The sequence below is a fragment of the Bombyx mandarina genome, chromosome 03 (assembly GCF_030267445.1).
Source record: "Bombyx mandarina strain Sakado chromosome 03, ASM3026744v2".
Lineage (NCBI taxonomy): Eukaryota > Metazoa > Arthropoda > Insecta > Lepidoptera > Bombycidae > Bombyx > Bombyx mandarina.
In genome coordinates this window covers 13,221,492-13,239,224 of record NC_143210.1, presented here as the reverse complement: position 1 = coordinate 13,239,224, position 17,733 = coordinate 13,221,492, and the positions used below count along the sequence as shown (strand labels likewise).

The 17,733-nt window shown below is 40.9% G+C and overlaps 1 protein-coding gene and 1 long non-coding RNA gene across 2 annotated transcripts in view; one reads left to right on the top strand and one right to left on the bottom strand.

The window, feature by feature from the left end:
• Positions 1-10,727, bottom strand: part of LOC114242401 (uncharacterized) — a 31,082-nt gene extending 20,355 nt beyond the window's left edge. The window contains exon 1 of the long non-coding RNA XR_016325352.1: positions 10,106-10,727. This is a non-coding gene — a long non-coding RNA (uncharacterized LOC114242401). The remainder of the gene's footprint in view (positions 1-10,105) is intronic.
• LOC114242355 (fungal protease inhibitor F) lies at positions 9,071-12,211 on the top strand. The gene is made up of 2 exons (XM_028173481.2): positions 9,071-9,172; positions 10,726-12,211. Exons 1-2 carry the CDS (start codon positions 9,091-9,093, stop codon positions 10,917-10,919), a joined length of 276 nt encoding a protein of 91 aa, XP_028029282.1. The 5' UTR covers positions 9,071-9,090; the 3' UTR covers positions 10,920-12,211.
• The last annotated feature ends 5,522 nt before the right edge of the window (positions 12,212-17,733 follow it).

The following is a 17,733-nucleotide window of genomic DNA, read 5'->3' as shown; positions in this document are numbered from 1 at the left end:
GGTTCAATACGAATACTGGCCCCGCGTAGTCTACACCTGATTTCATGAATGGAAAACTAGGTTCCAGGCGCTCAGAAGGTAAGTTACCCATGATAGGTGTCAGTGTTTTACCCTTAATACGTGTACACATCACACATTCTCGTATTATCCTCTTTGCTAAATTTTTAGCATTTAGCGGCCACCAATATTCACGCATAGTAGCCAACATTAGCTGCGGACCGCCATGTAACAATCGCTTATGCTCGTATCTAAATAAGCTAACCGTGAAAGGATGTCTACTACATAATAAAACAGGATGTTTTTTATCAAACTTGAAACACGACGCGTTACTCAGTCTACCACCGACTCGTATTATTTCATAATCGTCCAAAAAAACATTCAAACTAGAAATACGGTTGTATTGTTTACAATTTGTTCGAATTGGAATCTTGTTGATTAAATTATTATAAATGTCCGGAAACGACCTTATTTGCACTAATCTAATGAGCATTCGCTGTGACGCGTTCAATTCACTAAGAGTTAAGGAACCGGTTTGACGGCTATCCTTCGCGCGTGTATTATTTATGAATCGAAGTACATAAGCACCTATTCTTTTTAATTTCGTAAATGATTCGAATCGCTTAAAGTCAATTAAATCATCGTATTCTGTAGAAATTAAACTCACTTGCTTAGATTTTAGTTCTGGTAAAGTTTGACAGTTCGGTATATCGGAATTTTTAATGTTTATTAAATATGACTCGCGTAAAAACGACGGGCCATACCACCATAAATCACTATCTCTTAATAGATCTAAACTACAACCTCTCGATAACAAGTCAGCGGGATTATCCTTGCCATTTACGTGTGACCACACCAAGTCGCCTGTGAGTTCATTTATTTCGGTTACTCGATTCTGTATAAATGTTTTAAGCAAATGTGGTGATGTCTTAATCCAACCCATGACTATCGTCGAGTCTGTCCAGAAGTAAACTTTGTTATATTTTAATCTAAGCGACTCACTAACTCTTTTATATAACTTGGCTCCTACCAACGCACCACAAAGTTCCAAACGAGGAATACTAATTGATTTCAAGGGAGCCACCTTACTTTTGGCACATAACAAACGAACTGTTATTTCCGAATCATCACTGTATGTGCGAATATAGGCGCAAGCACCGTACGCGCTCTGGGATGCGTCGGTAAATATATGAAGTTCCGTATACTGAGTATGTTCACTCCTTACGTGACGAGGGATACGTATTTCCTTTAAAAATCTTAATGAATAAATAAATTGTTTCCAAGCTTTAGTTATGTCTCCAGAAACAGGAGTATCCCAATCAATTCTGCTTAGCCACAAATTTTGTAAAAATATTTTGATATTATGACTGCTGGTGACAAAAGTCCTAAGGGATCATATATTTGAGATATGATAGATAGCATTATACGCTTAGTTAAATTTAATTCGCAATGATCGCTATTAATATTCGTTACAAAATATAATTCATCAATAGTGTTATGCCAGCCCAACCCTAGTGTTTTAGTTTGTGCATGTTCGCCTATAAAATGCTCTGCTGATTTATTCTGCGAAATGTCTAAATTAAATTTCCATTTTCGTAAAGGGAAACACCCGGAATGTAATATTTGAGAAGTTTTCTCACAAATACGTAACAAATTATGATAATCGTCGTCGCCGCTTATAAGATCGTCGACAAAAATGTCTTGCGTGATGACGCGCGCGATGACGTCATCATCACACTCAAGCGCAAGTTGTCTGATGCATCTCATACTCAAGTACGGCGCTGAAGCGGTTCCGTACGTCACCGTATTGAGCTGATACGTCTCTAATGGATCCGTAGGATTTTCGCGCCATAATATTAGTTGAAGTGACCGTTGGTCAGATTGAATGAGAACTTGTCTGAACATCTTTTCTACATCAGCACAAGCTACGAATTTATATTGTCGAAACCGCAACAATATAGAGAAAATATCGTTTTGTAACGCAGGTCCCGGAAATTGTATATCATTTAAGGACTTATTCGAACTAGTTACCGCACTAGCGTCGAATACAACGCGCAACTTAGTAGTTGAACTACTTTCTTTAATAACACCGTGATGTGGCAAATAATAGTTAGGTTGACTACACGTAGTTACCTTAGACATGTGACCTAAGTCATGGTACTCTCGCATAAAATTTGTGTACATACGTTTAAATTCCGGTAAACGTTCAAGTTTACGTTCTAGTGATAAAAATCGTTTTTTCGCTAACGTATATGAATCACCTAACACATCAGCTGATTCCCTTAGCGGTATCCGTACCGAAAATCTACCTTCTCGATCACGTTTATTCGTATTGATAAATAACTTTTCGCATTTTTGTTCATCTTCCGAAAGCATTGCACGAGGTGATAGGGCTACCTCCTCGAGCTCCCAAAATAACCTTAGCTGCCTACCAATGTCCTGTGTAAAATTACACTGAACATTATTAGTAGTATGCGAGTACGTATTATTAAAGACAGGGCCGGTTATTAACCATCCTAACTTCGAATTCTGTAAGTATGGTCCACTCGGAAGACGTATTTTATCCGCATCTAAAAGATCCCAAAACTTATCGGCACCTATCAGTAAATCAATATCTGCGGGGACATCAAAGTTAGGGTCTGCTAGTTTTATGTTTTTAGGTATTCGTATAAAGCTAGAATCTATGCTTATCGTGGGCAAACTGGATGTTATGCTCGGCAAGACAATACATCGAATCTTAGCATGATAATCGTTTAGTTTTGATCGTATATTAATATCGCACGAGTGACTGGACTGTGTGATTGTTTGTCCTACACCCGTTATTCGAACCGTGGACTGTATATTTGACACGTTTAATCGATTTGACATTTTCTCGGTAATAAAACAGTTCTGACTCCCACTATCCAGAAGCGCACGAGCTGTATGAAAAACGTTATTATTATCGGCTACCTCCACCAACGCTGTAGAGAGTAAGACCGTCTGTAATACCTTAAATTCGCTATTATTATTGCACTCGTAACTGCCACTCGTATTATCGGGCAGACAATGCAACGCATTAGACGTAGATGCATGTACCCGGTTCGGCACTGAACCCGAGTCTTCGCGCACACACACATTTAATTCGTTTTGAGAGCTACTCGAACCTATATGCAATAAGCTATTGTGTTTCCGCTGACACTGTTTGCACGGACCAAACACGCATTCACTTATCATATGACCTGCTCTTAAGCAATTACGACACAGTTTTTTATCATCAACATATTTCAACCTATCCTTAACGGACATGTTAAGAAAGGCGATACAAGTATAAAGTGCATGGTTTTGCTCACACAATACACATTTTTTATAAGAAGCCCCCTTTGACGTATATAATTTATTGTTTGAAAAGGATTTCTCGTTTTTTGATGTAACGTAACTATGAAAATTATTTGAACTAGAAGAACGCTTACTAATTTCACTATTAACTTTACTACCATAAATTAACGGCTTATCTTTAGTTCTACTATGATTGGCACTAATCATATCCAACATGTCGGCTCGGTTTCTAAGAAACGATAGCAAGTCGTCTAAGGTATATTTTTGATTAGAATTATTCAACGATATCGTACCCTTATGGTTCTCCCATTCGCGTTCTGTTGATGAGTCAAGCTTCGATACCATTAGATAGATAATTAAAGTATCCCAAGCGTCGGTGGGTTCCTCCAAAGTGTTAAGAGCGCGTAAATTACGTAACACTGTATCCATTAACTTACGAATTAAAGAAGATGATTCCTGTTTTAAACAAGGGATATTAAATAGCGACCTTACATGATTATTAACTAAGAGCCTAGTGTTATGGAAACGATTTTCTAGAAGCTCCCATGCGTGAAGATAGTTGGAAGGAGTAAACTCTAAGGCACTGATCACTTGCAGGGCAGTTCCGTCGAGCGCAGACCGTAAATAATGAAACTTTTGTATTTCGTCTAAGTCTGTACGTTTATGAATCATAGTAATATACGAATTTTTGAATTCAAGCCAGTGGTCGTATGATCCATCAAAGGAAGGTAGTTTTATGTAAGGTAATTTAACACTAACCGGTTTTTGTGAACATGAATTTTCCTGATTAAGCATTATAGAACTGTTAAAATTGTCTGCACTGTTCACCAAGCAGTTGGCGACAGCCATTGTGGTGAAATACAATGTTTCAAATGATTCGACATAATCCGCGTTAGAAGACATATCGGCCTCGGTTAATAGCAATTCTATATCCATCTCCACATCATTATATCTTTTATAAATATCGCAAGCTGCCTGTATTCTTAATTGTATTTCAGCCACTTGTATTTGTGTTAAAACTGCACCAGTAAACGTATCAATAAATTTTTTAAATTGAGTTAGTCGACCTTTAAAGTTTCCCCTTTGCCGTTTAAGATCCTCCAATTTGCTAACCTTATCGCCAGGCATTTTGATGGTCTACGTGTGATGAGCGGTAGGTACTTACGTGAAAGCATCCACGGCGCAGCGCGAAACAAACAAAATGATATGTAGGTAGTGTAGCACTGTAACTAAAAAAAACACACGGTTTTAGCACAAATCGTTTTAGGAACGGAGTAGCCGGGAACAAAGACCTGACCGTTGCTTTTTCTTTTCGTCTTCTTCGTTTATTGTAGAAATATCTTCGTCTTAGCTGGTCCTGGTTGCTTTCCGATTTCGTCAGCTAGGTAATCCGTGATCGAAGGTCCAAAATGTGCAGGAGCAGGTTCGTTCCTCGTCGTATTAGCGATTTTAAAATGAAAATAGGCCGTTTTTATAATAGTAATCCACCTTTAATCTTCCTTTGATACATTACATATAATTTTATAAATTAATCGCATTGTGTCGTTGAAAAGTTTTCTTGAATTGTACATACTTAAAAATGGAATCGGAAAGAATCAAACAAAAAAAAGTTACGTCGGTAGATGGCGCATTCGATAAATTTAAAATGATGGAATTAAGCAGTCTGTTCCAGTTGACCAATAGATGGCGTAAACAGAGATGATAAGTTTGTATAATATACACTATTATGATTCTATTGTCAAGACTTCTACTTCAAAGAATTCTATTTCTTCACAGATGTCGCTAAGACTACACTTTAGACATTTTACAAACAATATTTAATCTATTCTCAATTTGACCACAGACTATAAGCAATAAGAAAAGTTTGACAATAAACAAATGGTATGTATGCGTGTGTGTGTCATATACATGGTAGTGTGTGTAATATTTTCTTTATTAATTTAATGTATCTTTTATGCATTATTTATAAAAAAAATTGCATTGTGCACTGCTTCTCTATATTCTCTAGTAGTGTGAAAAATTTCATACTCCTCCGTAAGCGCCATTTTCGTAAAAAGGGGTACAAAGTTTTTGCTTCACGTATCAATATATAGATATTTTGTCTTAACACCCAAATTGACGTATCGACAAGATCTGTTTCACCACTCAATGGAGAAAATAAGAAGGTATTTTACTGGTGGTAGGACGTCTTGTGATTCGGCACGGGTAGGTACCACCACGCTTCCTATTTCTCTATTTCTGCCGTGAAGCACTAATGCATTTCGGTTTGAAGGGTGGGGTAGCCGTTGTAACTATACTGAGACCTTAGAACTTATATCTCAGGGTGGGTGGCGCATTTACGTTTTTGATGTCTATGGACGCCGGTAACCACTTAACACCATTTTTTTTTAACCTATGCTTATAGCCTTGAGAGGCTATTTCAGCTTCGCCCTAACGTTTGTAGGTGAGATCACGGGGCTCAAACCTGACTACGATGCTAACACGAACCCTAGCAAGAGTCGTGCTTCGCAGAATCTACCATCGGATCGGAAACGCGACCCACTGAGAAGATCCAGCGAGAAACTCAGTGAGCTGTGTCTGAGAGTTAATTTGCTCGTCGAGCCCTTCGTCGCAAGCGACGGGTTCGACGAGAACGGTGACCGGTGCTTGAAGTACCTAAAAGCACCGTTAGTGGATCGGGAGGATCCGAGATGACGTGTATGACGTACTTAACACCAGGTGGGCTGTGAGCTCGTCCAGCCACCTAATAAATAAATAAATAAAACAAAACGTATACTGTATTTGACCAAAACACATGCCAACGTAACCAATGATTTCTGTGTGTCGTGTATATTAAATTTAGTTAAAACCCCATTTTACGACTTAAACACGCCTGTATTTTCGTGTCAAAATTTATTATTCAACAAAATGAAATGGATTACGATAAACCGTTGGGCGGTACTTGGTCGGATAATGAAGTATCGATGAACAATTTTTATTTATTTTTTATTGCTTATGGGGGTGGACGAGCTCACGGCCCACCTGATGTTAAGTGGTTACCGGAGCCCATAGACATCTACAACGTAAATGCCGCCACCTATCTTGGGATTTACAGGTGGTAGGACCTCTTGGGAGTCCGCACGGGTAGGTACCACCACCCCGCCTATTTCCGCCGTGAAGCAGTAATGCGTTTCGGTTCGAAGGGTGGGGTAGCCGTTGTAACTATACTGAGATCTTAGAACTTATATCTCGAGGAGGGTGGCGCATCTACGTTGTAGATGTCTATGGGCTCCAGTAACCACTTAACACCAGGTGGCTTGTGAGCTCGTCAATCCATCTAAGCAATAAAAAAAAAAATATGAGTTCTAAAGTCTAAGTTTTTACAGTACAACGACTGCCCCGCTCCTTATGCCGAAATGCGTTACTGCTCCACGGCAGAAATAGGGCTACCCATGTGGACTCATAAGACGTCCTACCACGTAAAGTATCTTATTTTTTTCATTTTTTTTATTGTCTTTTTTGATGGGTGGACGAGCTCACAGCTCAACTGGTGTTAAGTGGTTACTGGAGCCCATTGATGGCAGCTTTGCCTTTACTCGTCAACTGTGTGCTTAGTGCCAGTTTTCTAACGTTCTCGATAGCGTAAAAGTTAACTCATATTTGTATGAAATGGGATCGTTTGCGTACGTTTGCCGCTAGGGGCGCTGTTCCAACTGCACACGAAATTGGGTTAACTTTTACGCTATCGAGAATGGTAATGAACTCGCACTAAGCACACCGGATCGGATAAATAGGACGCTAATTACTATATCGAACACCATCCCGACAAGAGCCCTCTTCTTCGATATAGCGAAGGCGTTCGACAAAGTCTGGCACAACAGTTTGATATACAAACTGTATAAAATGGGAGTGCCAGACAGACTCGTGTTCATCATAGGAGACTACTTGTCGATCCGTTCGTTCCGATATCGAGTCGAGGGAACGCGCTCCCGCCCTCGTCACGTTACAGCCGGAGTCCCGCAAGGCTCCGCCCTCTCCCCGTTACTGTTCAGTTTGTATATCAATGATATACCCCGGTCTCCGGAGACCCATCTGGCACTCTTTGCCGATGACACGGCTATCTAATACTCGTGTAGGAAAAAGTCGTTGTTACATCGGCGACTTCAGACCGCAGCTACCACCATGGGGCAGTGGTTTCGGAAGTGGCGCATCGACATCAACCCCACGAAAAGCACAGCGGTGCTCTTCAAAAGGGGTCGCCCTCCGAACACCACGTTGAGCTTCCCTCTCCCGACTAGGCGCGTCGACACCTCCGCCTCCGCCATTCGCTCAATCATGATGTACGACCAGCCCATACCGTGGGCCCGAAGGTCAATTACTTAGGCGTCACCCTCGACAGAAGGATGACATTCCGCCCCCATATAAAGACGGTTCGCGACCGTGCGAACCTTATTTCTAAGGGCGAAGTAAAATGTCCCTTATAAATAAGGTGACACTCTACAAAACTTGCATACGCCCCGTCATGACCTATGCAAGTGTAGTGTTCGCTCACGCGGCTCGCACTCACCTAAAATCATTTCAAATTATTCAATCCCGTTTTTGCAGGATAGCCGTCGGAGCCCCGTGGTTCGTCAGGAACGTCGACCTCCATGACGACCTGGACTTAGAGTCCATCAGTAAGTATTTACAGTCGGCATCGATGCGCCACTTCGATAAAGCGGCACGACACGAGAACCCTCTCATCGTGGCCTCCGGAAACTACATTCCCTATCCTGCGGACAGAATGGAAAGCAGTCGACGTCGCCCAAAACACGTCATTTCGGATCCTCCCGATCCACTAACGGTGCTTTTAGGTACCTCAAGCACCGGTCATCGTACTCGTCGAACCTGTCGCTTGCGACGAAGGGCTCGACGAGTTAATTAACCCACAGACACAGCCCACTGAGTTTCTCGCCGGATCTTCTCAGTGGGTCGCGTTTCCGATCCGGTGGTAGATTCTGCAAAGCACGACTCTTGCTAGGGTTCGTGTTAGCAACGTCGTCAGGTTTGAGCCCCGTGAGCTCACCTACTAGTTAAGGTTACGCTGAAATAGCCTCTCAAGGCTCTCAGCTTCGGTAGGAAAAAAACATCAAACAAAGCGGGAACTTTTAACACTTGTGCAACTATCTTACTTCAATATCTTCGATTCGGTTCGAAATGAAAAAACCATTTTATATTTTTGCTTTTAAATTAATGATTTTAATATTGAATCCAACAACAATTAATTCACTGCTCGTATAAAATTTCATATTAGTTCAGCCTCGTTCCAGTTTGATTATTCAAGTGTTTTTGTTTTAACTATGTTATTTTGTATGTCACGGTAATGTTTTTTTTAATTAAGCACGAATAAAACAAGGGCACACGTCGCTTTGACGATGGCTTAAAACATGACTTACCTGTGTTTTTTTATTTAAATGATTATTATGAAATGCTCTAAATGGGTCAACCAAAGTCATTCGTGTATAGTAGATACTGGAGCACACGGACATCCTGATTACGCCACCTACCCCGAGATATGAGGTCGAAGAAGCAATATCTTTGTATCTCTGCATGGAAATATTTCCGAATACAACAAAATTTACCTCTTTTAAATTAGTATAAAATTTAATTAATCTAGTGCAAACATTAATATTATTTATACGTATCATTTACACATCGAACATCACTAAACACTACACAAACACAGCAGCGCGTGCGTACAAAATAATATATAAAGGCACCGCGTATTATTACCGAACTTATTCGCAGCATATCGTCAAGATGGCCGCCAAACATAACTTCCCCATGCTCCTGCTCGTATCCCTGATGGCTCTCGCAGCCAGCCAGGGTTCGGTTGAAAAAGGTGAGTAATTATTTTCACTTATTTTCAATTTATTTATTGATACCGTTATCTCGTTTTTACCGTCGCACCGCCCGCCACCGGAGTAGAGTTCATCCATACTACCTGGAGCCACTGCGGTCGTCCACAGTGCGTTTCCAGAGGTATTTTTGGCCACGTACCATCCGGCTATGGAATGAGCTCCCTTCCACGGTGTTTCCCGAGCGCTATGACATGTCCTTCTTCAAACGAGGCTTGTGGTATAGTATTAAGCGGTAGGCAGCGGCTTGGCTCTGCCGCTGGCATTGCTGAAGCCCATGGGCGACAGTAACCGCTCACCATCAGGTGGGCCGTGTGCTCTTCTGCCTACAAGGGCAATAAAAATAAATAAATAAAACTTCATAGGGCTCCATCAGAATAAAGTTACAGATTAAACACAAGTTTTTTTTTATAGCCCTCATAGTCGGCAATAAAAAAAAGTTGGATTGGTTATCATTGCTCGTGAACGATAGCAATACTGCGACGTTTCACAACGCCCAGAAAACATCGTAGAGGTAAATTAATCGGCATTGAATGCAGTGTTTCTAGATATGGATAAACCGCTCTCGTGTCGTGAATTGCGATGGTAAAAACGAGATAACAGGATTGTCTCAAATGAGTGTAGGTACTCACGATTAATACGAAAGAAAATAACTAAACATTTCGGTGATTACTTGTGGTGGGGCAGTATTGAGAACCAGCACGAGCTATCCTCAGTGGCGGATTTACCCTAAGGCCCCGGCCTATGGCGGCCAGGTTTAGTGGCGGCCCCAATCGTGTCAAAAAACTTATTATAACGTATGGCGGGCGGACTGCACTGCGTGGTGCAATCTATACCGCATCCTTAAATACTCTAATATCATCTCGGCTATTATTATCATTATTTATTATACTAAACTTATGGTTACTTTTACCCACACTTCTCACCCGCACTTGCGATAACAAGTACAGCTCGACCAAGCTAAGTTTGCACCTCGCATCGATTACGTCACACTGCCGCTTAGGTATGGTCTGAAAAAAGGATTCACTATGACTTTAAAAATGTAAACAAATGTTTGTTAGATTTTACTTTTCATTTATTGTTTTTAACAATATATTATATATAGGTACATTAGAATATAGCGATATCGGGTTTTTGTATTAAGACCACCCGGGCATTCTTGCAATTTTTAAATTTGTATCCCAATTGCTCAGTAACAATTTTCCTTTATGTTTCCTTTTCAGGATTATGTTTCTCCCTTCACTGTGTATGACCTTTCCTTTCATTTTTGTTGCCCACGACAATCTTCTCCAAGTAAAAAAAAAAAGATCGTTAAGCGTTCAGTTCATCATCAGTTCAACAAAAACTTAACAAAAATAGTCCAATAATATAACGTAAAGCGGCAGAAATGGGCAGGGTGGTGGTACCTACCCGCGCGGACTCTCAAGAGGTCCTACCACCACTAAGGTTCGAGCTTATGTCCCAAGGTGTGTTCACGTTGTGAGCTTGTGCGAGGCCATGTAGATTGACTGCATCTCTCTTATCTCGTATTTTACAGATTGTCCTGAGAATTCTCATTTGACAATGAACCCCTGCGCGCCGACCTGTGAAGATCCAGACCTGACACACACCAGCTGCGTAGCGGCATTGCTCCCAACATGCCACTGTGATGATGGCTTCTTGTTCGACAAATCTGGAAAATGCGTACCCGTTGATGAATGTCCAGACCAAGAGAGTGACTGTATCAACTGATTCCGACTTATAATAGGCAGCGGCTTGGCTCTGCTCCTGGCATTGCTGAAGTCCATGGGCGACGGTAACCACTTACATCAGGTGGGCCGTATGCTCGTCTGCCTAAAAGGGCAATAAAGATAATAAAATAATAATAACAGGGGTTATAGTATGAAATTGCCGTTTTATTGTAACAGGTACTTCGAATTGACAAAGAATCTTCATGGTTTGAGATTTTTGAGTGAAACTTTTTTCAAATGGTAATTCGTTTGGAGAGGGGACTGGTAATGAACGCACCGTGTGATTTTGGTTTAAACGCTTTCGTGATGGAAATTTTGATTTGAAGAACTAACCACGTGGAAGACCCACACATCTGAATAACACTGAATTGAAAGAGATGGTGGAAGCCGATCCGAGCCAAACTACCCAGGAATTAGCGGCATGGTTTAACGTTATCTCACCAACAATATTGACTTATTTGCATCAAATCAATAAAATAAAAAATATGAAAAATGGGTGCCTCGTGATTTGACTGATCTGCAGAAAGAAACGCGTGTTGAAACTTGTGTTGCCTTGTTGAATCGATATAGAAATGAAGGAATATTGGAACATGTGATGAAAAGTGGGTTCTTTACGATAACCGTAAGCGCAAAATGCAATGGTTGACCCCAGGTCAAACGCCGCAACAGTGTCCTAAAGCAAAGCTTACCAATAAAAAGGTAATGGTATCTGTTTGGTGGTCTCAGCATGGTGTTTTTCACTATAGCTTTCTCCGATCTGGTCAAGCAATAACGGCAGATGTCTACTGTGCCGAACTCCGTACAATGATAGCAAAACCTGCAGTGAAACAGCCCCGACTCATGAATCGATCTTCACCATTATTGCTCCATGATAACGCGAGAACTCATACAGAACGAGAAACCGTTTTAACTCTACAGGAACTGCAATTAGAAACCATACGTCATCCTCCGTATTCGCCAGACCTTGCTCCAACGGACTACCATTTTCTTCGTGATTTGGACAATTTTCTACGCGATAAAAAGTTTTCTTCCCAAGAGGCAGTACCCAATGCTTTCACACAGCTTGTTGAATCTAGATCACCAGAGCTCTATTGCAAAGGTATAAAGATATTTCGATTAAATAACAATGTTAAATGAAAAAAAAAACGTATTTCAATGTTTCAGTACAAATCGGCAATTTCATACTTTAACCCCTAATATTTCGTTTTCAAAGTTCATTGTTTTTGTCTTCAAAAACTTAATTTCAGTACCTAATTATCGGCTATTTGCTATTAAAAATTTTGAATAAAGAAAGTAAGTTTCTTATAATTAACATCCCAATTACGATTGCCTCAAGCTAGTATTTTATCCTGTGATGGTTGAGACGAATCTAGTGCAAGAAGGATAGAATTACAGAGTTACATCTGGTAATTTAACAGCATCTATATATTAATACGTGAAGCAAAAACTTTGTACCCCTTTTTACGAAAATTGCGCGGACGGAGGAGTATGAAATTTTCCACACTTATAGAGAATATAGAGAAGGAGTGCACGATGCTAATATTTTTTTAAATAAAGCATTAAAGATACATTGAATCAATAAGGAAAACATTACACACACACTACATACCATGTATTTGACGCACACACGCATGCATACTATTTATTGTCAAACTTTTGTTCTTGACGTCTGTTGTCAAATTGAGATTAAATATTGTTTGTCTTTGTTAATATTTTTTATAGTGTAGTCTTGGCGAAGTATAAATTACAATCATAATAGTGTACAAACTTACAATTACAATTAATTAAAGTCGAATTTTGACTACTGTGGGGCCACTAGTTTTGATAAAAATGTCCCAGTGACCTTTTCAGATCTGTGGGCGAATGCTCTATGTCATGTTGAGGTAACTGCTCGTTTGAATTCTGTGAGTTGACGATTTCTGTCAATAGTTTGGAAAGACACTTTTCTAGACGTAGCGAACTGAGTAGCAGATTCGGTGGTTTGTTGACGACATTCTTGTGAATCGGTTAAAAGATGTGTGTAATGTTTTCCTTCTCTGAATTGTGTTTTAAGGAAATCCCTTAATTGATCCCATGATTCAAAATATTAAATGGAACACGCAATTTCAGCTTTTCCTTCAAGTTGGGATAGAATAAATTTTAGTAGTATATTTTTTTGTGACTCTGAGGCAAGATCGATTGCGTTTTCACAATTTTTTTGAAAATATTTTAGCTTGTCACGTGATCCGTCAAAGGGCTTTATGAATTTGAACAATGTCCCTATTTGTATACATTCCCCCTTTTCAGTTTTTTGTGTTGGAGTTCGAGAAATATTTAAGCAACAATGAAGTCACGACACGGTGTAATAGTCGGACCAACAAGTAATTCGATAACGCTACCGTCTCGACGAGATAAGCACCGTATGGTTGACGAAGCTATTCGGGTGGGGCAGCCGTTGTAACTATACTGAGATCTTAGAACTTATATCTCAAGGTGGGTGGCGCATTTACGTTGTAGATGTCCATGGGCTCCAGTAACCACTTTACACCAGGTGGGCTGTGAGCTCGTCTACACATCTCAGCAATAAAAAAAGAAAAAAACCGAAATGCATTACTGCTTCACGGCAGAAATAGGCGGGGCGGTGGTACCTACCCGTGCGGACTCACAAGAGGTCCTACCAACAGTAATTACGCAAATTATAATTTTGGCGGGTTTGATTTTTATTACACGATGTTATTCCTTCACCGTAGAAGTCAATCGTGAACAATTGCTAAGTACGTATTTCATTAGAAAAATTGGTACCCGACTGCGGGATTCGAACACCGGTGCATCGCTAGATACGAATGCACCGGACGTCTTATCCTTTAGGCGCCACTACGACTTCGGGGGTCAGTCGACTCGAGGTAAGGCAGTGCGCGGCGCGCTGCTTTAAAGCGCCGGTTATTTTGATACTCCTCAAAGGGGTAGGGACGTACTTAGTATCTCAACTGTAATCTCATCAAACTTCCTAGTCGCCAACCCGCATGCCTAATGTGATGACTTAAGGGCACAAACTTCCCAATGACAGGACACAAAATGCTACGGCCCCTAGTACCCGGCAGCTCTACTTTGGAGCCACCAATTTGTTATAAGGAATTGAGAAAAGATCTTTTTAAAAAAGATTTTAATATGAAATAGACATACAAAGATTTAAGAGTTACTATTGATGATCGAAGATTTAAGACGACAATGACGGAAACTGTGCCGTCTGGAATTAGGAATAGGACTGACTGGATAGGGTGGGAATTGTTCTCTAATAAAGGATCATAAGTGCTATTCGGGAAAGGTGATGATGGAAGCAAAGCTAGGAACCAGAGGGTATCATAGCAGTACACATTAATATATCATAAAGATAATTTAAAATTTACACATACTTAAACAAATTTTCATACATTTAAAATCATATTATATAGTCGTCGTGGCCTAAGGGATAAGACGTCCGGTGCATTCATGTTGAGCGACGCACCGGTGTTCGAATCTCAAGCGGGTACCAATTTTTCTAATGAAATACGTACTCAGCAAATGTTCACGATTGACTTTATAACGTGTCTGTGTCTGATGGTGCCCCTTGGGTATGCCGATGTTACATGAGGCCCAGTCGCGTCACTCCCCAAAAGGTGGTCTATGGGTCGAGAGACACGGGCCCGAGTCGCACCATTTCTAGACACGTCACCACCGGTAGACAACCGGTGAATGAACAGGAGACTCGTTGAGGAGGATCTCAGGGAGCCACCACTTACCGCTCTGGGAGACTTACACCAAGAAAAACAAATTAAAAATAACAATATTGTGTTTATTACACACAAATATAAAAGGATAAAATGAGTTACAATAATTTACAAAGTACTAGTGAGAGGCTAAGTTACAAAGTTGGAGATGTGTCGGTAGATACACCGAACACTCGAGAAAGTTACACAGAAAGAAATTTAATATAAATTAGTTAAAAGAAACTGACCTGGAAAGTGTCTGGCAAGAGGAAGAGAGGCCGCCCCAGAACAACTTGGCGTCGCTCGGTGGAGCAGGAGCTAGGGGTCTTGTGCATGACGTGGGAGGAGCTAGAACAGACTGCCCAAGACCGATGTAAATGGAGAAATTTGATTCGAGCCCTACACCCCAGCAGAGGGTAATAGGAAGGAATGATGATGATGATGAAAAGAAACAATAAGCTTCACCGGATCACTTCCCAGCAACCGGGGTTGCTGTATGCGAGCGAGGCTGGGAATGCGGGTGTGTTCTATGTCTACCGAAGTCAAGCAGCCTTCCTTGGACCGACTTGCTAGAGCTCCTCGCTTCTGGCAGCGTCCATATAGAAAGGTGCTATGGGATCCCGAAGGTGAACAGCAGGTCACGCTCCACACCCTAGCTGTAGTACATATTTTGTACCAGTAACAAGGAACTACGTGTTAAGACATAATTATGTTTTAAATTTTTATTTATTTAAAGTTTGTGGACACAGTGTGGAGAATAATTCAAAAACACTTACCCTGGTTTATTACACGACACCAAGGATTAATGTAACCTAATTTAGTAAATCAAAAAATATAATCACCTCGCAGCTCAAGAGATGTTACACGAAAGAGACTTGGACAAAGTTAACTTGTCCTTTTATATTATTAATGTGTCGTTTCTCGAAAATTCTGCATGCCAGTGATGTGCAAATCTGTCGTCGAACAACATACAAAATCGCACAGTCACGACATGCAGTGTCGGGTGAGCGAACTAATTTGTGTATTAAAATAATTATTGATTTCTCCACACTGCGCCAAGTACAAACGCTAGATGGCGTCAATTTACAAAAAAAATTAAATAAATTTTTCTGGCGTTACTTACATTACATACGTTACATGCACGGTGAAGGAATAACATCGTGTTATAAAAATCAAACCCGCAAAATTATAATTTGCGTAATTACTGGTGGTAGGACCTCATATGAGTCCGCACGGGTAGGTACCACCACCGCGCCTATTTCTGCCGTGAAGCAGTAATGCGTTTCGGCTTGAAGGGTGGGGCAGCCGTTGTAATTCTTGTAATATTCGTTGTAATATTCCTGAATAACCTACATGTATTGTAAGATAATAAAAATATTTTGAAAAATATTAACTTCTCATTTATTTAATAAAAGAAAAAGAAAATGTTTTGTTATCGGTCAGTGTAACTTGAATTAATATCAAAGAAAAACAAAGGAAAAAAAATACTGCATAAATAAAATAAATAAATAATTATAATTACATAAGTTGATAAAAAATTATATGCAATAGCTTTACCGCGGCAGTCTCCGAGTGCCACACGTCTTTTTTGTGTTTATTTTCTTTCTAAATGTTTTTCTTTCTGGTCCCCTATCAGTACATTTTTTGAAGTTCACTAGATCTGACTTTGTGTTGCTTGGATGAGCTTTATGTCTGAAGTTACGGGTATGCCGAGAACAAACTAATATTACTTTTATAAACCGTCAATAAATAACGGTCTAATGGCAAGATTTCTCTATCACACGTAAGTCAGTTGAACTTAGATGAAATTGATGCAGACGAGATAAGAGTGTCGATTAATTTATTTTCTAGTCGAATATCCCATACTACTTTTATTTAGTGAAGTGTATTAAAAAAATCCCACTGTGAATGGAAATGACAGTCAAGGTGTTAAAACGTAATACGTGTTATTAAAAATAATCAATTATGCAGATAAGCACAACGAGACACACACACACACACACACACACACACACGCACGCACGCACGCACGCACGCATGCACGCACGCACGCACGCACGCACGCACGCACGCACACACACACACATACGTTGAATATCAGTAGACGCTATGTATAGACAGTTGCGGTTTCGTATCGTTACAGCTCAGTATAAAAGAGGATCCATTGGATCACAGAGCTATAGTTATTGGAAAGCTGTAGTCTGAAAAATATCTTTTTTTTTTATGATTGAAAAATTACTGGTGGCCCGGAGGCCTTTCCAGCTTCACCAGGACAGGTGGGCGAGCAAAGGCTCAGTCAGGAGGGGTGGGATTTGCTAACAACTGCCCGAGCGCCTTCAAAGGAGACCTAACAACTCAAGAGCAATTGCTTCGCGAATGAATCTACTACCGGATCGGAATCGCGACCCACTGAGAAGATCCGGCGAGAAACTCAGCGGGCTGATGCATGGGTTAGGTTGCACGTCGACCTCTTTGTCGAGTTCGACGAGTACGGTTACCGAGGTCCCTAAGCCTGCTCCTAGTATTAGAGCTGAAGGGGTCTAATGTAAGAGTTATTGGATCTGATGGATCCGTAAGGACGTGTCTAGGGCGACGACGGTGACTTGCTCCTGCGTGATTAGGATTCGGGGAGTAGTCAGCGGCGGCAACGATAAGGCGATTATCATGACGCATAGTCTTATCGAAGTAACGTTCCGACACTGACTTCATATGTTTGGGGATCGGTTCGAGGCCCAGGTCGTCGTGTAGGTCGACGTACCTCACGAACCAAGGAGCCCCGACGGCTATCCTGCAAAAAAAGGATTGGATATGAAATGAAATGATTGATTTGAAATGATTTTAGGTGAGTGCGGGCCGCGTGAGCGAACACTACACTTGCATATGTGCGCCCCGTCATGACGTATGCAAGCGTAGTATTCGCTCATGCGGCCCGCACCCACTGGAAATCCCTTCAGGTTATTCAATCCCGATTTTGCTGGATAGCCGTCGGGTCACCATGGTTCCTGAGGAACGTGGATCTCCACGATGACCTGGAGCTCGACTCCGTTAGTAAGTATCTACAGTCGGCATCGCTGCGCCACTTTGAGAAGA

Bases quoted from the DNA above. Each gene is read 5' to 3' on its own strand.
- LOC114242355 (XM_028173481.2), top strand. From the start codon at position 9,091: ATGGCCGCCAAACATAACTTCCCCATGCTCCTGCTCGTATCCCTGATG. The intron at 9,173-10,725 runs GTGAGTAATTAT...CGTATTTTACAG, and splicing joins CCAGGGTTCGGTTGAAAAAG to ATTGTCCTGAGAATTCTCAT.